General features: G+C 34.1%; 1 protein-coding gene across 1 annotated transcript; it reads right to left on the bottom strand.

Annotated features, from left to right (window-relative positions):
* Positions 1-4,333: 4,333 nt before the first annotated feature.
* Positions 4,334-6,268, bottom strand: LOC133309556 (transcription factor MYB106-like). The gene is made up of 4 exons (XM_061510336.1): positions 6,136-6,268; positions 5,836-5,965; positions 4,969-5,210; positions 4,334-4,818 (listed from the first exon to the last, which is right to left on the bottom strand). Exons 1-4 carry the CDS (start codon positions 6,266-6,268, stop codon positions 4,334-4,336), a joined length of 990 nt encoding a protein of 329 aa, XP_061366320.1.
* Between the last annotated feature and the right edge of the window lie 16,275 nt (positions 6,269-22,543).

Below are 22,543 nucleotides of genomic sequence, written 5' to 3'. Positions count from 1 at the left end.
AGAAAGGAGCCACAAGGAGCACTCAGCTTCTTGAAATTATACACACTGATGTATGTGGTCCGTTTGATGTTAATGCCTTCAATAAAGAAAAATATTTTATCACTTTCATTGATGATTATTCACGTTATGGTTATGTCTATTTGTTGCATGATAAGTCTCAAGCTGCAAATGCTTTGGAGATTTATATTAATGAAGTTGAAAGGCAATTAGACATAAAGGTGAAGATTGTCAGGTCTGATAGGGGTGGTGAATATTATGGAAGGTATGATGAAAGTGGACAACATCCGGGCCCAGTTGCTAAATTTCTGGAAAAGCGTGGTATTTGTGCTCAATACACAATGCCCGGTACACCGCAACAGAATGGTGTATCAGAAAGGCGTAATATGACCTTACTGGATATGGTTAGGAGTATGTTAAGTAATTCTTCTTTACCTGTTTCATTGTGGACTTATGCTCTAAAAACTGCCATGTACGTATTGAATAGGGTTCCTAGTAAGTCAGTTCCAAAGACTCCTTTTGAACTTTGGACTGGAAGGAAACCTAGTATAAGACACCTGCATGTTTGGGGTTGTCAGGCAGAGATTAGATATTACAATCCGCAAGAAAAGAAACTAGATGCAAGGACAATCAGTGGTTATTTCATTGGTTATCCAGAAAAATCGAAAGGGTATAGATTTTACTGTCCTTATCATACTACAAGGATTATTGAATCTGGAAATGCAAGGTTCATTGAGAATGGTGAAGTTAGTGGGAGTGAAACACCACGTAAAGTGGATATTCATGAAGTGAGAGTACAAGTTACATTACCTTGTAGCTCTAGTAAAGTTATTGTTCCTTATGCTATTGAACCAATCAATAATAATGAAGGACAAGTTAATGATCCCACTACTTATGAAGAGATCATTGTTGATGAACCGAATGAACCCATAGTAGAAGAACCACAACAAATAGCATTAAGAAGATCTCAAAGAGAAAGGAGACCTGCTATTTCTAATGATTATGTGGTATATCTACAAGAGTCTGAATTTGACATGGGTATTCAGGATGATCCAGTAACATTTTCACAAGCCATGAATGGTGAAAATGGTGATAAGTGGTTAGATGCTATGAAAGATGAGTTGAAATCTATGGAACAGAACAAGGTCTGGGATCTTGTTGAGTTACCAGAAGGGTGCAAGAGAGTTGGTTGTAAATGGGTCTTTAAGACCAAACGTGACTCTCATGGTAACTTGGAACGTCACAAGGCCAGACTTGTTGCAAAAGGATTCACTCAGAAAGATGGCATTGACTATAAAGAAACTTTTTCACCAGTTTCAAAGAAGGATTCTTTAAGAATTATTATGGCATTGGTGGCTCATTATGATCTAGAGTTACACCAAATGGATGTGAAAACCGCCTTTCTAAATGGAAATTTAGATGAAGATGTGTACATGGACCAACCAATGGGGTTCATAGAAAAGGGTAAAGAGCACATGGTGTGCAAACTTAAGAAGTCAATATACGGACTTAAACAAGCTTCACGGCAATGGTACCTTAAGTTCAATGATACCGTTGTTTCTTTGGATTTAAAGAAAACATCGTTGATCGATGTATATATCTGAAGATCAGTGGGAGCAAGTTTATCTTATTGATTCTGTATGTTGATGATATTTTGCTGGCAACTAACGATCTTGGTCTTTTGAATGAGACTAAGAAGTTTCTCTCTAGTAACTTCGAAATGAAAGATATGGGTGAGGCAGCTTATGTGATAGGAATAGAAATATTCCGTGATAGATCACAAGGACTGTTAGGTTTGTCTCAGAAAGCATATATTAATAAAGTTCTAGAGAGATTCAGAATGGAAAACTGCTCATCGTCTCCAGTTCCAATTCAGAAAGGAGATAAGTTTAGTCTCTTACAATGTCCTAAAAGTGAATTGGATCGAAAAGAAATGGAAGCAATTCTGTATGCATCATTAGTTGGGAGCTTAATGTATGCTCAGACTTGTACGAGACCAGATATTAGCTTTGCAGTTGGGATGTTGGGTAGATACCAAAGTAATCCCGGTATGGATCATTGGAAAGCTGCAAGGAAAGTTCTGAGATATTTGCAAGGAACTAAAGGTCACATGCTTACTTATAGAAGGTCTAGCAACCTTGAAGTTATTGGATACACAGATTCGGATTTTGCAGGATGCGTAGACACAAGAAAGTCTACATGTGGTTACCTGTATTTTTTAGCTGAAGGAGCTATATCATGGAAAAGTGCAAAGCAGACTGTAATAGCTGCGTCCACTATGAAAGCTGAATTTGTGGCATGCTTTGAAGCCACAATTCAGGCTAAATGGCTACGAAACTTTATTTCAGGGCTTGGATTGGTCGACAATATTAAAAAGCCGCTGAAAATTTATTGTGATAATTCCGCAGCAGTCTTCTTTTCTAAAAAAACGACAAGTATTCCAAAGGTGCTAAACATATGGAATTAAAGTACTTTGCCGTTAAAGAAGAGGTTCAGAAACATAGAGTGTCTATAGAGCATATTAGCACCAATCTTATGATAGCTGATCCCTTGACGAAGGGATTACCGCCCAAGACATTTACTGGTCATGTATGTAGAATGGGCATTATGTCAGCTAGTGAATGATGAAAATTATAGTTATGCATTAAGTGTTGACACTCTGAGCTCATTGATGAATATATGTTTCTGTTATTGTCTTATTTTCAATTTATGTATGCATGCAAGTATATCTAATGATATTGAAAATAATTATGGTCCATTATGAAGACATTATTGTTGGACATAATGTACACTTCCTATTAAAGTATCATGTTAGGAAGAAGAGTCAATATAGTAGTACATGGAAGGGACTATGCCGACTTGATAGCATACAACCGTCATGACTCATGTTGATTTTATTTCTAATAATGAATTATGATGACGTCAATGTATGGAACCTTTAGCCTAGTAAATGCGCATTATAGTGAATGTTAATTAAATCATGAAGGGACACCTTATGACATGAGCCAAGTGGGAGAATGTAAAACTATTTGTGTCTCATGTGTAACGTGTGTCAATTAGTTTAATTAATAATAAAAGAGGCTTTATGGTAATTGACGTTTCGCATTAATGGTAATTGACGTTTTGACGTTTTGCATTATGGTAACGTTTTGCATTAATGGTAATTGACGTTTTGACGTTTCGCATTAATGGGAAGTTACAGGGAGTTATTTGAAACTCCGTAACTGGTGACATGGTTCAGTTATATAAAGAGAAAAATGGTGAGTCTCTGATTATGATTATCTCTCAGAATTCTCTCCTTCATGGTCTGCCCATAAAAGTTGTATCAGATCCCTGTCATAGACGATACAAGGAAAGCAGAGGGTAAAGACTCTGAGAAACAATCTTCCATCATTAAAGTTCTTCATCAGAGTTCTTCCGCACTAATGGAGAAAGGTACGCTCTTATGTGAAAATCATGAATTCTAAAGATCATGTATCATGTTCTTGAATGATCATTGTTGAACATGCATTAATGAATTACTGATGAATTGCTTACAGCTAGCCCCAGTGTGGCTCCGCGAGTGAATCTAATTCATCTGAGTATGCTTATCAATCAATTAATATTAATTTATTTATTTATTAAGAGAATTCAATATTTTTTTTGATACATTAGTAAGAATTGAACATGTAATCTAATTAAGAGAAACTACCCAACCCCTTTATCACTAGACTAACCTTGATGACTTTTTAAGAAAATTTCTTTAAAGTATGTCATGCACTTTAAAAAATAAAATACGTTATTAATAATCATCAATAAAATAATTTTGATTTTTATTAGCTATAAGTACATTAATCATAAACTTATATAAAATACAAATAAATTATCAATAAAATAACTTCGAACTCATTTTTATTTTCTCGTCAACATTCACCTTTTTCAAAAAAAAAATGTGAAGTACATGTGAAAATATAAATATTGCCACAAGAACTCACACGATCTTAACGCACGTGCTGAAAATTTAGCAGTGTCCGTACTACTAATAATTAAACTATTAAAGAATAGTACATTGGTAGTAAAAGACTCTACCAATCATTTTTTTTTATTTTATGAAAATACACCTACCTACTGACACATAAGATTCTACGAAACTTCATTATTTTTATGAAAATACACCAACCTACTGACACACGTAGAATTATAGATCCTAATTCATGGCTGCTACATGAAAATCAAGAACAACAACATACTAGGCTTTGCATCTAAACATCTGTACGTACCTTAAAATGCTGGATTTGAATCCAACAGACCGAAAATTGGTCATTTATATAAAACTAAGTCCTACGAATGATACTAATTAGAACAATGAATCATTCACCAAGTTAACTATGCTATTCCAGTAATTCTTATTCTCCTCGAAGTTGATGTCACAGTTGCTTCCATCCCCATTAGCGGTTGGCAAGTTATGTTGTGCTAAATTATCGTTGGAATCAAAGACCATATTAATATCATCATTGTTGAAGTACCCTACCATGAAATCGCTAGAGAGAGATGTGAGTGTGACATCATTATTACTATTATTGTCGTAGCCAGCACCTCTAAATGCTTCAACAGCCACCATAATGTCATCGTGGTCTTGCAACAAGCATGACATTGTATCGTTGCACATTCTCTTTTCAGTTTCGCTCATGAGTTCTTCAGTGGCTATAGGGATAGTGGTTGTTGTTGGAATTAAATTCTCATTGATTGAGATAGGGAAGCTCAAAGTGGATGTTGGAGAATCAAGGTCATCATGAGTGGCAAGCATCATGGCATGCATGCTACTATGCATTTTGTTATTGTCGTTTATTGGTGGAAGTGACTTGGGGTTGGACCATGAACTTTGCCATGCTTTGAGAATGTCTATGCATGGTGGTAGTGATAATGGTTGAGGTGGATTAATTTTGTTGAGAACGAGGGTAGAAGGTGTAGAGGGTCGAAGGTGGTTGTGGAGGTGTTGCAACTTGGATTCTCTGACTAATCTGGCTTCAGCTTGGAGCCGAGCACTCTCCCACTGAGCCATGTGGCTGAGATTGGAGCCATTATTGTTGTAATGGCTTAGTGTATCCAATTTTGGCTTGTGGGTAATGGGATCTATGCCCATTCTTATTAGCCTTTTCTTGAGGTGGGTGTTCCAATAGTTCTTGATCTCGTTGTCTGTTCTTTTTGACAGGTGAGTTGCTATGGCTGACCATCTGTGCAATTTCAAGTGGCAATCATTAGCACTATATATATATTAAGATGAATATATAGAAATAGAATTATGTTATTCTTAAACCTCTTATATTGCAATGATGAGTAAATTATTGGTTAACAATATCATTTATTGGCCAACAAAGTAATAATAAATTCTTTTTCTAGAAAAACAAGTTACCAATGTATGAACTAATCGACACATATAATCAATTAATAATTAAACGATCTTGGTCACACGTGTGAAATTTCATGTATAAAAGAATCGATTATAGTAGCTAGAGAGAGATACTATAATTAATTATGTGATTAACCCATTATACCCCACTTTAGTGTATTAGGTAGATGAAATGACCCTTATTTATTAATTGGGAAGTGTTGGTTGTACATAATGTGCAAACACCAAAACAATACAGGAGTTATTATAACCATTGGATCGGGGAAATGTGGGAATAAAAAAAAAATATGCCAGCAACTTATTTTGTTGACATTTTTTATTAATAAGTGAAATTTTATGTAAATCCTAATAATAATATTAATAAAAAATAAATGATTATCATTACTCTTATTAATTTACTTTATACACTCCATGCGGGAGCTCATGCATGATGAGGGCATGAGGCTGACCTGTTTCCTAGAAGGGCATGAAGTTGAATAATTTTTTGCTCTTCCTGCAAGCTGAACTTTCCTCGTTTTATATCAGGTCGGAGGTAATTAGTCCACCTCAATCTGCAACTCTTTCCGCATCTTCTAAGACCTTGCCAAACAAACACTAATCCCTCATTATTTCTTGCTCAAAATGGAATATAAATTAGAAACACACTTGGCAATGGTGTATATATATGTATTAACATTGTCAATATATGCTATCTATGAAAGGGGCTTAACTAATAATGTGTAATAGTTACTAATAAGGAATACAATTACCAGCTTTGGCAGGCAATGCACGCCAGCTTCCATGGCCATGTTCTTCAATGAAAACCATGAGCTTTTGGTCTTCTTCCGGTGTCCATGGCCCTTTCTTCAACCCTGACTTCTCAGAGCATGGTGACTTTCCCATTTTTCAGCCTATATATAAATATTAACCAATCAATGGAATATATGTTGATGTTTGGGTTTTATAGCTTATATATATATATATATATGAGAAATTTGATGTAGAGAACAAGTGAGACAAAAGATCACGAAACAAACTACTCCAGACTTCAAAGGAGGAATGTTGGAGGATGACGCTATATATACAAGAGAAACTATTAAGTAGTAATAATGAAACAGTACGCATATACTTCTGAGTCAGGTTCTGTGCTTAATTTGGCACAACTGTGTATACACGTAGAGTTATTACGACAACGCGTAGAACATATGCTTTTTCCTATTTACTTGTAGTTTTTTTTTTTAATAAAGGAGAACAAATTAAAAAATATAAGATAAAGATGCGTAGCTTACCCTTTTATTTCGAAATTTCATAACAAAAAGAAGGATTTAATTTATATGTAACTTCAGTGTAGAGGAATTTTATATTAACATCCAATAAGATTTTAACTCATAATTATTAATTATTTTTATTTTAATTAATAAAAACATGATATGATAGCAAATTATGATATGCCCAAATATTAACAAATATCAAATCCTTTTATATAGACCATATATACCAATTAAACTATAAAAAATTATGGATCAAGTATAATTTTTTCTAAAAGTATTACCTAATTGTTACTTTTAGCTATTAGTTTTTAACTCTTTTAAGAAGATAAATATCTTATAAATTTTAAAATATTTTTTAAATATAAAATAAATTAATTGAAAGACTTTAGTTTATATACTAAATTTGGTATTATCATGTGATGGTTTACAAATATCAGTAGTCTGAAGTTTATCAAATAATGAAAAAAAAAAAGTATACAGTTATATATGAGAGAAACTAAAGTAATTTTATATTCTGTATTGTAACTCTTGTGGGAAATTATGGTAGCATAAATATGTGAAGAAATTGTGTAGTATTTAAGCTTTTTCATTAGAAACTTAAGATTCAGTTGTTAGAATGGCATCGAAAAAATAAATATGAGGAGTATGAGCAAAAACTAATTTCGTATATCATTAACTAGTTTATTGCTATGTAGCATTAGATTAAACACCTTTTTCAGATTCACCTGATAAATAATCTAAATACACTGAAATAGTGTATAACATAACATAGTAAAACACAAAATTTAATAATATTATTTCTGGGTGTGAACTCGATATGCTATGATGTGCAATTTAATAATAAAATACATTTCTTTTGTGTAAAAGAAAAAATTATATCTCTGTATTAATTGCTTTTTTGTTAATTTATTGTTTAAATTTTTATTGTCTCAATTTTCTTTAGAAAAAGTAAATTTTCAAATTAAATAAATAAATGGCTTCGTAATAAGATTAATTGTTGACCCTTACAAAAGAAAAGTGAGTCCCGGCCATAATAAAGTTTGTATCTTTCCCTCATAAAAATGGAAATAATTATTTGTACAAGAAATTTTCTAAATTTATTAAGTCATTCACTGCCTTGCATACGTTAATTTATAATCCAAAATATTACATACATTAATTTTTTTTCTTCAAATGAAATGATATCTGCTCTTTTTTTAACGTTTTATTATTAAATTAAAAAATAACATTCAAATATTATACATGAGAAAAATTAACCTACTTGTTTTTCTCATTCAGAATATTTCTATCAGTTAGGTAAATTTTAACTCTATTATGTATTAATATTTATTGTTTTAGTTTGGAATGTCGATATTCTATTCCAATTCATTTTACTTTATTTTGATGTCATTCTTCTGTGTACCAAACATAACATCTAGCATTTAATGTTTATAAAGCAAAATGAAAATCCCAATTGCCGTCTCTAAAAAGGGTATTATTTATACTTGGATGACTATCTAATGTATAGGATGATATAAATTGAAGCAGGTATAATATAAAATTATTTGGTGCGATCACATGGGAAAAGTAAATACATCTAGTAAAGATTAGTTTCACACATACAAAATGTAAGAAAGACAAATTAAAGTCGTCCAACCATCTTTTCTCATTTTTATTTATTTTTTTGATTTGTTTTAAGTAGTATAGCTCATTATTAATTAGCTTCATAATTGATGAAATAAATTCTTACAGGAAGCAAAGATATGTGGTTCCAGCATATATCTACTATCGTACTCCAAATTTAATTTATCTTTCAACTATACAGATCTTAATCAATGCACGAGTGAATGCAATGACGCGTCCCAGAAGGTTCATGCATGTGACTTATTACATATGTATCTAATAATACTTTATATAAGCTTCTTATTTTCACTATATTATGTTTTAAATATTTATAAATAAAAAATGTTATACTTACTATTTTTGTTTCATTACTTCTTACTATTAATTCTTTACTGTTAATTTTTATAAATCTAATGATTATAATTTATTAAAAATTAATAATTATATGCCAACCAAACCATCCATCAATTCCTCTGCTTCCCCGGCTCAGCATGATTTTCGATAACATGCCAGTCTCAAATATGCTTTTTATGTACTCTAATCTCGACCATTCATCAGGGACTATGCACACGTGTCTTCCACCTATATGGTGGCTCGCTGTTACGAGTGAAGTAGCTAGAAAGAAGAGTATCAGAATTAGGGGACACCCATCGTGGGCTGTTGATTATGTAAAATAGATACAAACTGTGTTTGATACATATAGCAGTAGTCACACACATATAGCAGTAGTCACACTAGTCACACACGTGTAATGAAAGGCACATGGGTCTTGGTAGTTATGCCAGGTGGCATAACCAACTCTGTCAATAAATACCTCCCAATGAGTATGTGTAATGCATGCAAATTATCAATAAGAATCTGGTGTTTCATTCTTAAGGGTACACGTCCCTTATCAACTGGTGCTTTCATTTGGTGGATTCAAGATACCAACAATGAGGGTTCAAGAAGTGGTTGATGAATTACAACAACACAAAGAGGACTGCAATCGTAGGTTCGAGCAAATGTTGGAGTTGATGGAAAAACGTTTTCAATTGATGGAAACCAATTTTCGTGAGATGTTGACCCATGCTCCGAAATCGGTTTCGGACGCAAATTCTGCAGAAACTTCTTCTCAGCCTCATCATGGTGCTCTTCTTTCTTCATTGCATGTGGACGATTCTCGTGCAGTACTGAAATTTGTGAAAACAGAGATTCCAAAGTTTGAGGGAAAAAAACCGAACACGTGGATTTTCAAAGCGGCCTTGTTTTTTCGGATTCATCATGTTCCTGAAAATTTGAAGATGGAACACGTTGGTCTGCGAATGGAAGGTGCAGCTGCGAATTGGTATAAATGGGTTTTCAATAGTGGTAGGGTTAATTTCTGGGAGGATTTTACAGTGGCGGTTAATCAGAGATTTGGTCTTTCACAGTATAAGGATGTGCGAGGTGTGCTATCCAAATTGGTGCAGACAGGATGTTTGTCCGAGTACATTGCTGATTTTCAGAAATTAATGAATCAGGTATCGAATATCAGTGATGATTTATTGATGACTTTCTTTATTTCTGGTTTATTTCCTGATCTACAAGGGGCAATTCAATTGCGTGAACCTTCTTCACTTCATCAAGCCATGCAATTGGCCATAGCTTGTGATAGTCACCATGGAGAGTTACGCTCTTCAGTCACTCATCACCAGAAAAAGCCATTTTTCCGTTCCAATACAGTAAGCACAATGGACAAGCCAGTACCTGGTCCATCACTTGCCTTACCAGCCCCAAGTTCTTTACCAGTGAGGAAACTATCCCCTGAAGAGATGCAAAAGAAAAGGGAATTGGGTATTTGTTATACATGTGATGCAAAGTGGACCACTAAACATCGTTGTCCAGCCAAAATGCTCATATTGATTGGAGAACCTGATGATTCAGAGGGTGAAGGTGAGGAGGAGATTGTGTGGGGAAAACCATAAACTGAGGGAGTGAGAGTTGATGCTGCTCTGCATTCACTCTCGGGTCATGATGCTAAATCCTTGGTCTTATTAGCAGTTGTCAAGGATAAGAAGGTGCAAGTATTAATCGATTCTGGTAGCTCCCATAATTTCATTAATAAAGTATTAGCAGAAGAATTGCATCTTCCAATGCTGAAAGGTACAAAGATGCGAGTGTTCATGGGCAATGGGGATTTTCTACTTTGTGACAAGAAATGCTCTCAAGTGCCACTGTTCATTCAAGGTCACTATTTTTCCACTGATCTTCATGTTGTTGAATTAACTGATTTGAGCATCATTTTAGGCATGCATTGGCTGGTATCCTTGGGACGTGTCACTCATAATTATAGTGACTTATCCATGGAGTTTTCGTGGAAAAATCAAAAGGTATTTTTGAAGGGTATTCCATCACAAAAAGAGTTAGCTACATCAAGCTCTGGAGCAGCAGTTTGCAATGCCTTATCTTTGCAGGAGACAGCACCAGTAAGCACAGAGGTATCTCCTGACCTTTTGTTGTTGAAAAATACCATATCTGTTGATTTGTGGAATATTTTGGTCCATTGCCAAAAGGTATTTGAGATTCCAAGGTCCCTACCCCCTTTTCGTGATATGGAACATGCTATTCATTTGGTAGATGTTTCCCAAACTGTCAAGGTTAAACCTTACCGATATCCTCACCATCAAAAGTCTGAAATAGAAAGGCAGGTTTCTGAGTTATTTGATTTGGGTTGGATCCAACAAAGCCATAGTGCTTTTTCCTCACCCGTATTATTGGTGAAGAAACATGACAATACATGGCGCATGTGCATCGATTATTGAGCCTTAAATGCACTCACAGTGAAGGATGTTTTCCCAATTCCCACCATTGATGAACTACTTGATGAATTATTTGAGGCTACAGTCTTTAGTAAGCTTGATTTACGTTCGGGCTACCATCAAATCAGGATGCGCACTGAAGACATTCCTAAAACAGCTTTTAGAACACATGAGGGCCATTATGAATTCAAGGTCATGCCCTTTGGGCTAACAAATGCACCGGCTACATTTCAAGCTGCCATGAACCGGATTTTTAGGCCATTTTTGAGAAAGTTTGTAGTTGTTTTCTTTGATGATGTGCTGATTTATAGCTCTTCATTGGAATCTCATCTCCATCATCTGACAACAGCTTTACAATGCTTGTTACAAAATGCTTTTTATGTCAAACTTAGCAAATGTGAGTTTGGGGTTCATGAAATAGCTTATTTAGGCCATGTGGTGACTATTAAAGGAGTCAAGGCTGATAAAAAAAAAAGATAGAGGCTATGGTAGAATGGCCTACACCTCAATCCATGAAACAGTTATGTGCTTTTCTTGGATTAACTGGTTACTATAGGCAATTTGTTAAGGGTTATGCTTCCTTGGCCCATCCCCTCACTAAGTTGCTCAAGCAAGCTAAGTGTTCCTGGAATAATGCAGCTGCTAATGCACTTTTAGCTTTGAAAGAGGCTATGTCTACAACTCATTTCTTACGATTACCTGACTTTCCTCCTCTTTTACGGTTGAATCAGATGCTTCTAAGTTAGGTGTTGGAGCTGTGTTGTTACAAGGTGGAAAACCAGTATCCTTCTTCAGCAAAAAGTTTGGTCCCAGAATGGCAGTCTCTTCTGCTTATGTCAGGGAGTTGTATGCTCTTACTGAGGCCATCAAACGATGGAGGCATTATTTGCTAGGTTCCCACTTTGTGATCAAGACTGATAATCAAAGCTTAAGGGAGCTTCTAAAGCAAACCATCCAAACTGCCGACCAGCAAAGGTACATTTACAAATTGATGGGATATAATTTTACCATTGAATACAAATCTGGTACCTCCAATATTGTAGCTAATGCCCTTTCGAGGCAATTTCCAGATGAAGACACAATGGTTTGTCATGCCTTGGTTTCAGAACCATTACTGGACATTTGGCTAAAAATCAAGGATGATAATCTGACTGATCCAGAACTTTTAGCAATTCACAAAAGTATGGATGAGGGGGCAGTCCTTCATGGTGATTTTTCAAGAAAGGATGGTATGATATTTCACAAAAATCGCTGTTATTTGGGATCGACTTCCAGTTTAAAGGAACTGTTGATGTCTGAGGCTCATGCCACACCATTACGTGGCCATGCTGGAGTTCACAGATCCTTCTCGCGTTTATCTGCATCATTTGTGTGGAGTCATATGCGACAAGATGTCAAGAAGTTTGTCAAAGAATGCATTGTGTGTCAACAGATCAAACATTCTACTCAGGTTCCATTGGGTCTTCTTCAACCCCTGCCTATACCACAAGCTATTTTTGATGATCTCACACTTGATTTTATTACTGCCTTGCCTCCATCTAATGGTTACACCATTATATTGGTAGTTGTGGATAGGTTGTCCAAATATGGCCATTTTGGTCCACTGCCCACATCTTATACAGCAGTCATGGTAGCCAGTCTGTTTTGCGAAATGGTGGTGATCTCTTGTATCAGATCGTGACCGTATTTTCATGAGCAAATTCTGGCGTCAATTGTTTCAATTGAGTGGTACGAAATTGAATGCATCATCTGCTTATCATCCTCAATCGGATGGTCAATCTGAAGTGACAAATAGGTACCTGGAACAATACTTGCGTGCTTTTTGTTCAGAGCAGCATAATCGCTGGTACAAATGTTTATGTTGGGTTGAACTTCATTATAACACAGTCATTCATTCGGCTATCAGCATGTCCCCATTCCAGGCAGTTTATGGGAAGGTTCCTACCTTGATTCCACAATACAGCAAGTCAGCAGTTCCAGTGGAGGCGGTTGACATGATGCTACAGCAACGTGATCAAGTGTTGGTTCAGCTGAAGACTCAATTGCACCGAGCTCAGCACCGTATGAAATTGCAGGCTGATAGACATCGGCAGGAGAGAGTTTTTCAGGTGGGGGATCGCGTTTTAATCAAGCTCCAACCTTATAGACAGGTATCGGTTGTGAGGCGTGCCAGTCACAAGTTATCCAAACGGTATTTTGGTCCTTATTGTATTGAAAGAGTGATTAGCCCAGTTGCTTATCGCGTGACTTTACCACCAAGCAGTTTGATCCATCCCACATTTCATGTCTCTTCCTTGAGGCATTCCATGGTTCAGCAGCAGTTAATCATGAGCCATTACCAATCTCTAGCAAGGATAATAAACCTCTTCAAGAGCCTGTAGTTATACTTTCTTCCAGACATGTGCAGCAACGTGACAAGGAAGTTCTTCAATTTCTAGTGCAGTGGTTAGCAGCTTTTCCAGAGGATGCATCATGGGAAAATGCAGAGGATCTTAAACAAGCATATCCTGCTCTACACCTTAAGGACAAGGTGACTCTTAAAGGTGGGGCAGATGTTACGGGTGAAGTAGCTAGAAAGAAGAGTATCAGAATTAGGGGACACCCATCGTGGGCTGTTGATTATGTAAAATAGATACAAACTGTGTTTGATACTTATAGCAGTAGTCACACTAGTCACACACGTGTAATGAAAGGCACATGGGTCTTGGTAGTTATGCCAGGTGGCATAACCAACTCTGTCAATAAATACCTCACAATGGGTATGTGTAATGCATGCAAATTATCAATAAGAATCTGGTGTTTCATTCTTAAGGGTACGCGTCCCTTATCACTCGCTATGGCTAAATCAACGCTAGTTGGGATTACTATATTTTATGAGTTGTGCGTTCCACCCTGCAGCCATGGAAGAAACCAGTTGACAAGTAAAAGGCTTATTAAGAACGTGTTTGCTCATTGTATAGACGCGCAGTGATGGAGTTGGGGGTGGATACATATGATCTTAGGTTATGATACATTAAAGGTTAAAAAAAAAGTTTTGCGTTTGTCATTTAACATGAGACAACAAACTTTTTACACTAATAATATTTTGTGGGGCCTATATTTTTTGAAGAAAAAAAAACTACGACACGCAAAACGAATCTCTATAACATTACACAATCATTTTTCCTACAATATAACTCTTATAAAACCCAAAAAAAAAAAACAATTTCGTAAAGGGGTCTGGTTGAAAAAGAAAAAGGAAAAAAGAAGAAAGAAAAACTAGTTTCAGTAATGGAAGGGGATGAAACTAGTTGAAAAAAAAAAGTTCTACTAAAGATAGGGACGGTACTCAAACCCGCTAGCCGCTGGATCCCAAGGCAGAACCAAATGTCCCCGGTAATAAAGAATTTCTACCCAATACCAAATAAGTGTATTGAGTGGTCAAAGAGCCCATAGACACCCAAACTACAACGATTTAAAGATACGTAGAATCTAAACTTCCAACCAAACAAAAAAAAAATTGTAATAAAACTTGAATGCTAATATATAACAAAGAAAAATATGCAACAACTATGTGAAAAGGTGAGTAAACATGAAATGATCGGACAAAGGAACAAGCATAACACATAATCTACAAGCTATAGGTGCATATCTTTAGCAGTTTATGCATTTTATCCCATACAACTTTACCTTTATAGTATATTAAGGCTTAACTAATTTGACCACTTATACAATAATTAATACACGTGGTACTTTTTAAAGTACATGAGATACTTTATAAAGTGTTTTTGTCTTTGGATAACGAAAATTTAAAAATATATTTAATTTATTGTTTTTGTCTTACTACTCATCTTAATTGTTGATTTTCGCTCACTACAACAAAACTGGGATACAAAGGCGGTTTCTTAATGGCTGTTTCAAAAATCGACCTTAAATACAGCAATTAATTGCGCCCCTAAGTTACTTATAGCACTACAAAAAATACTATCAATCGCTGAAATATTATTTCCCATTTTCTTTTTCACGCTATTTTTATGTCACCCCCTATTAGAACGAGTAACAATTTCTCCAAATCGCCCCACTGCTTCGTAGTTTTTCAAAATTACTCATATTGATATAAGTAAATGAATACTCTCTCTCTCACAACGAAGGAGATCTTGTAGCAAATCGTGATTCTCAAACCCTAATATTTTTTTTCTCTCCGTATCCAATTTTCTATTTTTATCTCGTTGATTTTCTCCCCGATTTTGAAGTTGATTTTATCTTTCTCACATGTACTCAATTTGAATTTTGAAATCGAATATACCCCTAGTTCCATTCATTAAACCTCTCTTTTCTTTTTCTTCTTTCTCTCCCCCACTTTTTTGGTCTTGTGGTTGTTGTGTTTGCTTCCCGTGAAAATTTCTTTATGGAATTTATTTGGTTTTGTGCTACTTTTGTGTTTATATGATGTTGTGGCTAAAACTTGTATTTTGTTCCCTTTTGTTTGTTTGTGTAGATGGATAGTTACCAGAAGGTGGTGAAGCTGAATCGGTAGAGATGAGATCCATATTACTAACAGGTAGGATGCATGAGCTTGTAGATTCTAGTTATTAATATTTTTAATTTTTGTTTCTACCCTTCTTGTATTGTTTCTACTTCTCTCTCTCTGCACGCATCGCATTGCTTGCGTTTTATTGTTTCTACTTCTTAATTTTTTTTTTAAATTCCTATGAATTTCATTTGTAAGAAAATTAAAAATTAAAATATTGTAATATTATTGATACTTTGAATCCATTTGTAGTATTATTGATACTTTGAATCCATTTATGTTAAATTTGCAAAGCACATTTACTTTGTTTTGTCATGTATTTGGATCTATTAAATTTAATGGCAATAGATTCAGAAATTTAAATGTTCGATCAATCAATAATATGCTTTTTGTAATGATATAAATAATTATAAGATAAAACAGCAGCAAATAATTATTAAAAAAAAAAGCAGCAAATAATTATTAAAAAAAAAGCAGCAATAGCAAAAAAAGCAGCAAATGTTCGCACAAAAAAAGCGGTGGTGCAGATCTGCGGTGGTTCAAAACCGCCGCTAAAATATTAAATTTTATTAAAATATTTTATTTTAACGTCGGTTAAGAATATATAACGTCGGTTTTGTTTTTAACGTCGGTTATTCCGTCGGTTGTGTAAAACCGACGTTGAAATATTTACCGGCGCCAATTTCTACGTCGGTTTTAAAAAGGCCACCAAAAAACTTAGCGGCGGTTCAAACCGCCGCTAAGATTAAAAAAAACCGCCGCTAAAATATGTTTTTGCTGTAGTGGTTCATCCAACTGTTATAGCTTAGGAAATCAAATTAATTAATTATTAATTACACTATAGATGACAACCGTTGATTTCCGTCCATCAACGGCTGAGATGAAGAATAAGACTTAAAAGTCTAGAACTCTCCTATATATATATATATATATATACCCCCAACTTTTACGCTTCTAGTGGTACGACAATATTTATGGAATGGTTGGAGACTATGACTATCTTACTAAAATTAGAAATTGATGAAACTTATAAGCATAGTTGTTAAAATTTTGATTTATCACTATAATTTTATATTTTTACGATTTTTTTCATTAAAATGATTTTATCAATATTCTAAATGTTTTTATATTTTTACGATTTTATGTTTTACGATTTTTTAGTTCTCTTCCAATTTTACTTAAAATCTCGATTGTAACAACATTAGTTATAAGTATTGATATTCAAAAAAAGTAAGTTAAGTCTGAAGGATATACTAAATCTTTAATATTACATGAGTAATTAAAATTTATTTGCAATGAGCAAGGTATTCAACGATAAACAGAGTATTCAGTGTTACACCCACTTAAGAATAATAATGCATAAATTATCTATTTATATCATCTACATAATGTGTTATAATTAATTGTATAACAATAATACAAGAAGAAGAAAAATATTTTCCGTACTCAACACCTTAAATAGGTGTTGAGTTGTCTTTATTCAATCCATAATGAATGCAGGTTGTTTAAGCTTAGCTGACATGTTCGGGGGACAGATGCTTTAAAATTGTCATTGTCTTACATCTTTCATGGATACTTCGGATAGTATATATATATATATATATATAAAAGTGGGTGTAACACTCAATACTCTGTTTATCGTTGAATACCTTGCTCATTGCGAATAAATTTTAATTACTCGTGTAATATTAAAGATTTAGTATATCCTTCAGAAAAATAATTAATTACGTTTACTTAACTTACTTTTTACGAATATCAATACTTATAAGTTTCATCAATATCTAATTTTCGTAAGATAGTCATAGACTCCAACCATTCCATAAATATTGTCGTACCACTAGAAGCGTGAAAGTTGGGGTATCCAGATTATTATTATTATTATTATTATTATTATTATATGATAGAAATATGAATTGAAATATGATAATAATTATAATAATAAATTATATAATGTTAATTTTTACAATCTTAATTTTTCAATTAAAAATCTATACTTTTTTTTTAATTTTTTATATCAAATCATATATAATTGTGTTATATATATTACATTATTTAATGTTAATTTTTAAAGTATTAATTTTTTAATCAAAAATCTATACTTTTGTTTTAATTTTTTTATATTATACCGTAATTGTGTCATCACTACTAGAAAAATCCTGTATAGCGAGGGAATTGCTATGAAAATTCCGTCGCTAATTTCATCCTCGCTACTACTTTCCCTCGCAAAGTAGCGAGGATGAAATTAGCGACAGAATTTTCATAGCAATTCCCTCGCTATACAGGATTTTTCTAGTAGTGCATGTCTTACAATTTTTATAAGGGAAAAGTTCACCAATGCCCTTGTGATTTACTCCAGAATCACCTATATCCCTGTAGTTTTTTTTATCACATATGCTCCCGTGATTTGTAAAAAGGTATGTTTTTATCACATATACCCCTGTGGTTATTTGCTTTTTACAAACCACATAAGCATATGTGATAAAAAAATCACAAGGGCATAGGTAAATTCTAAAGCAAACAACAGTAAGGACATTGGTGAACTTTTCTCTTTTTATAATTTGTCTTATTTTGTATTTCTATTTATTTTATCCGTGTTTAATCTTGAATTCGTGTTTCTAGACTAGCACAATTCCAGCTATACTAGATCAAAAAAGAGTTTTTTATAAAAAAAATATTCACACAAGAGTTTATTGGGTTTGAAGAATAAATAATATATGATCTTAATCCATACTAAGCAGAATGAAGGGTCTAGTCCAATAATAGCACAAGAGACTCAATAATAAAGACTGAAGAAGTAAAGAAGTGTATATATCCTGTATACAGGTAATTATGCATACACACAACATGGATTAATAACAGCACAGAGCTCATAAGCCTCTTATAGAGCCAATGATTGAAGGACATGCTCACATGCACAAGGCTCCAACTATGCTTATACATCATAGCTCACAAATAGACATTATGCAAAGGATAGTTTGACAAAACTAATTCAATCCACAAGAATGTCGCCATACTAAGATGGCACAAGCAGGTCATGCAGCTACTATATGAGAAAGACTCAAACCCAGATATGATCATCTTCTTCAATATTACTTATGTTCATTCATTCAAATATTGATTTGAGCATCAGAGTGTCTTGTAAGTACCTCACTTCATTTGTCCCAGAAAAGCAAAGCTCTACAACACCACTACAATCATCCCATGGAATCATCCCGCAACATAGTCCAATAGATCCCATTGCAACCTCTCTTTCAGCATTACTTGGACCAAATTTAACTGTGTGTGGCAAGCCTAATTACTCTTGGATTGATCAATGCACAAGCGGTTTTTTGACCATTATAGCCTTTTTTAATAATTAATTACCAAATTGACCCTATTTATAAACTATTTCAAAAATTTAACCTCTCCAGAAAACATAACACCAATCTGCCCCTGTTTGACCGTTGACCATGAAGCCTACCCGGGTACACCCCTACCTACCCGGGTATATTTTGAAATTTTTTACCTACCCGGGTATATTTCTTGAATCTGAAAAAATGTTTGAATTATTTACCCGGGTACAGAGGGGTGTACCCGGGTAAATAACAAAATCTCAGAACTTCGTTGCTCAATCCATATAAGTTCGCTATGAGAACACCTTTAGAATTGTTTTGACATGCAGACGGTTGCTTTTACTAAAGCTGTGCTTAATTTTCCTTTCTGTGCAGGTACTCTATCACAAAGGCATTTTGCATTGCATTTGTGATGACTTTCTTTAGTGGGTTTGATGTTCCAGTGTTCTGGCCAATACTTCTCTTCTACTGTGTAGTACTATTCACGCTTACTATGAGGAGACAGATATCACACATGATCAAATACAAATATGAATAATTAATTGCATAGAAGAGTCTTTTTTTTTGTGGTGATGATTGTGGTTTAAATTTAATGTATGGCAGTGGTATGGCCGAGAGGTTTGAGTGAAGAGAGAAAGCATGGGGAGGAGTAAGGTTAGGCAGGGGAGGAGATTGCAGAAGATAATGAAGTGCTTGTGTTCGGGGGAGCAGTTAAGAGCAGTAGATGAAATGGTTCCTTGTTCGGAATCTGTTGCATCGAAGGATTATTATTTGGCAAATTCTGGCTGTGATGGACAAGTTGTGAGGAGGAGTGGTTGTGCTTGAAGTGGCTTGTAAGATATGCTTTTTGGGATCGAGATTTACCCAGGTACACCCCTTCCTACCCGGGTAAATAATTCAAGCAATTTTCCAGATGTCAAGAAATATATCCGGGTACACCCTTCCCTACCCGGGTAGGCATGAATTTTCAAAAAATACCCGGGTAGGGAGGGGTGTACCCGGGTAGGCTTGGTGGTCAACGGTCAAACAGGGGCAGATTGGTTTTATGTTTTGTTGGGAGGTTAAATTTTTGAAATAGTTTATAATGAAGGTCAATTTGGTAATTAATTATTAATAAAGGGTTATAAGGGTCAAAAAGCCATGCACAAGCCCTTCCACATGTATTAGTTAATTTATTAGAATAATGGGAATGATGAGGATTAAACTTTTGATTACTTGATCTTAAGCTTTGATATCATATAATGCCACTAATTTCACAGCTTAAATTAATAAGTGATATTTACAAAAGTATTTACTCTTAAACCTCTTTTTCTATGTGATTTTTTTATAAGTTAACACAACTGTAATTATTTTTTTGATGCGAGTTGGCTCCTCTAGTATTTTCATAAATTTTAATTCTTTGAACCAATTATTGAACTATTTCATAGTACAAAATGAGTCAAGAATGAAGATATTTAAATTTAGGGATCGACTTACTGAACTATCTTGTTACCAAATAAGCTACTATCATTTCGTATTCTATGTGAACTTTGTTAGAGGCTTTTAATGTAATGTTTCGGGCTTTAATCGCATACTATATTCATATACGTTAAGCTCTGGGGAGTAGTCAGAATTGGTTTGCAGGTTTTCAGCCACCAATTCAGGAAACAAATCAGGCCGTTGCATTATACATTTATAATGCAAAATCATAATTGCGAAAATAAGTTTCACCCCATGACAGATTGCAAAGTAGGTGGAACCACAGTTATTAAATTTCTCATCCCTATATGTTTAATTTTTTACTCTGAACTACTGATAACAGGTTAAATGTATAATTGGGTGCTAAGACGCAATCCAATGCTCGTCTACACATACCTACAAGTAGAGCTGGCAAAACAGGCTCCGTTCGGCGGGCCAACCCGCTCCATCGGCTAAACGGAGCGAGGTAGGCTGAGTTTTTCAACCCATCTCAAAAGTAGGGTGGACTCATTTTTTGGCGGGCCGAGACGGGTCAGTGTAAAATAAGTTCGGGTTGACGGGCCAACCCGTCAAACGGAGCGGGACGAGTTGACTCATTTTTTGACGGGCTGATGGCGAGGTGGGGCCCCGGGCCCCCCACTTTGCCACCTCTACCTACAAGGAAAGAAAATCAATGTTTGCCACAAATTATATTTTTCAAAAAGAGGAAGGATGAATTTAATTTATAATGTTGTCTTTCTTTCTTTATTATTCGTTGATTCCATTTAAATTTAATGGGTTTTTTTGTGTAAAAGAATCTAATGTTTTTAATCTATCAGTCATTTGAGTTGTTAAATATTAATAATTGAGATTAAATATAAAATTTATCATTCTTATTCCAATACCTAAGGTAATCATCTCCTTTACAAATAATTATTTTACTTGAGAATGCGTTACAAATTTAGTTGATTGACCAGAGTAATTTAATTATTATTTTTTAAAAATAAAGTAGTACAGCTTAAAAAAATTATTTATTAAATAACATAATTTAATTATTTTTATTATTTTTTTATCACGTAGACCCCATAATATAACATGTGTCATGTTTATGAGATTGACGCGATCAAAAGTGGTTAACTTATATCACTTTGATAAAGACTTTTAAAACTATAATTTTAGTAGTTTTTTTAAACTAAATCACTTTCGTCAATTAGTCCTTGTAATACTCATATTGTTTTGCTTTCACGAATAAAAACTATATTATAACTGTTAAGCAGATCTTGCTTATATAAGGCTGAGAGCCAATAGAAATCTAATTTACGAGAAAATAAGAGTCACCGACATAATGATCTGTAGCACTAGTCCCAAAACTCAAGAGCTTGTTTGACACATCGTTTTTTAGCTAAAAGGTATTTAGTAATTATATAAAATTGTTCTTAGCGTTTTGAAGGGGAGTGATGAAATGATTTGTTATTAGGGATATTAGGATAAAGGAAAAAATTTGTAAATACAAATTTAAAATAAGGGTAAAAATAAAAAATAAATATAAATACTATAAAAAATTAACATACGTCTTAAAAAAAGGTCCTCTTGATAGTTTTCAATATTTTTTATTCATTATAAAAAAAATCTTAATATGATAAAAACTTTTGTAAAATTATATAAAATATAAAGCCCGTGTGCACTCGATACATTACTCCTTACAATTTCATGCACGATGATAATATCGCTAATGCGCGTAAATAATTCCATACAATATTAATTCAACATAGGTTCACAGAATTCGACCACACAATATTCACAATTAACTTTTACTTTTAAGTTGAAGATAAGCATATAAAAAAAATGCTAAAGAAGTACAATGGTTAAAAGGGACAGTAGAATATAAAAAGTCCTTAGTTTCATACTACTTAATTAATTTAATTTTTTTATTTTATTTGTATGACATACAGTCATGGGCACTGGGGTCCATGACCACGAGCCCACTACTTCTAAATTTCCATTTGAAGTATTTGACATAAGAATTATACATAGAAAACGTATGCATGTTTTAGAAATATGGCCTTATTAGTGCAACTCGTCACATGACCCACAACTTTATTGCATGTTCTATTTCATCCCATATGATTTCTGTTATATTAATCTAAAAATAAAATTGAATTTACATCAAATCAATAAAAAATAATTGAAGTTACACCAAGGGGTGTTTGGTATAGGAAAAAAAAAAATTTGTCCGGGAATCTCGATCT

Source organism: Gastrolobium bilobum, unplaced genomic scaffold (assembly GCF_033153095.1).
Source record: "Gastrolobium bilobum isolate Gb01-03AN ecotype WA unplaced genomic scaffold, APGP_CSIRO_Gbil_v1 utg5190, whole genome shotgun sequence".
Lineage (NCBI taxonomy): Eukaryota > Viridiplantae > Streptophyta > Magnoliopsida > Fabales > Fabaceae > Gastrolobium > Gastrolobium bilobum.
The sequence above is the reverse complement of the archived record's forward strand: the minus strand, read 5'-3'. Positions and strand labels throughout refer to the sequence as shown.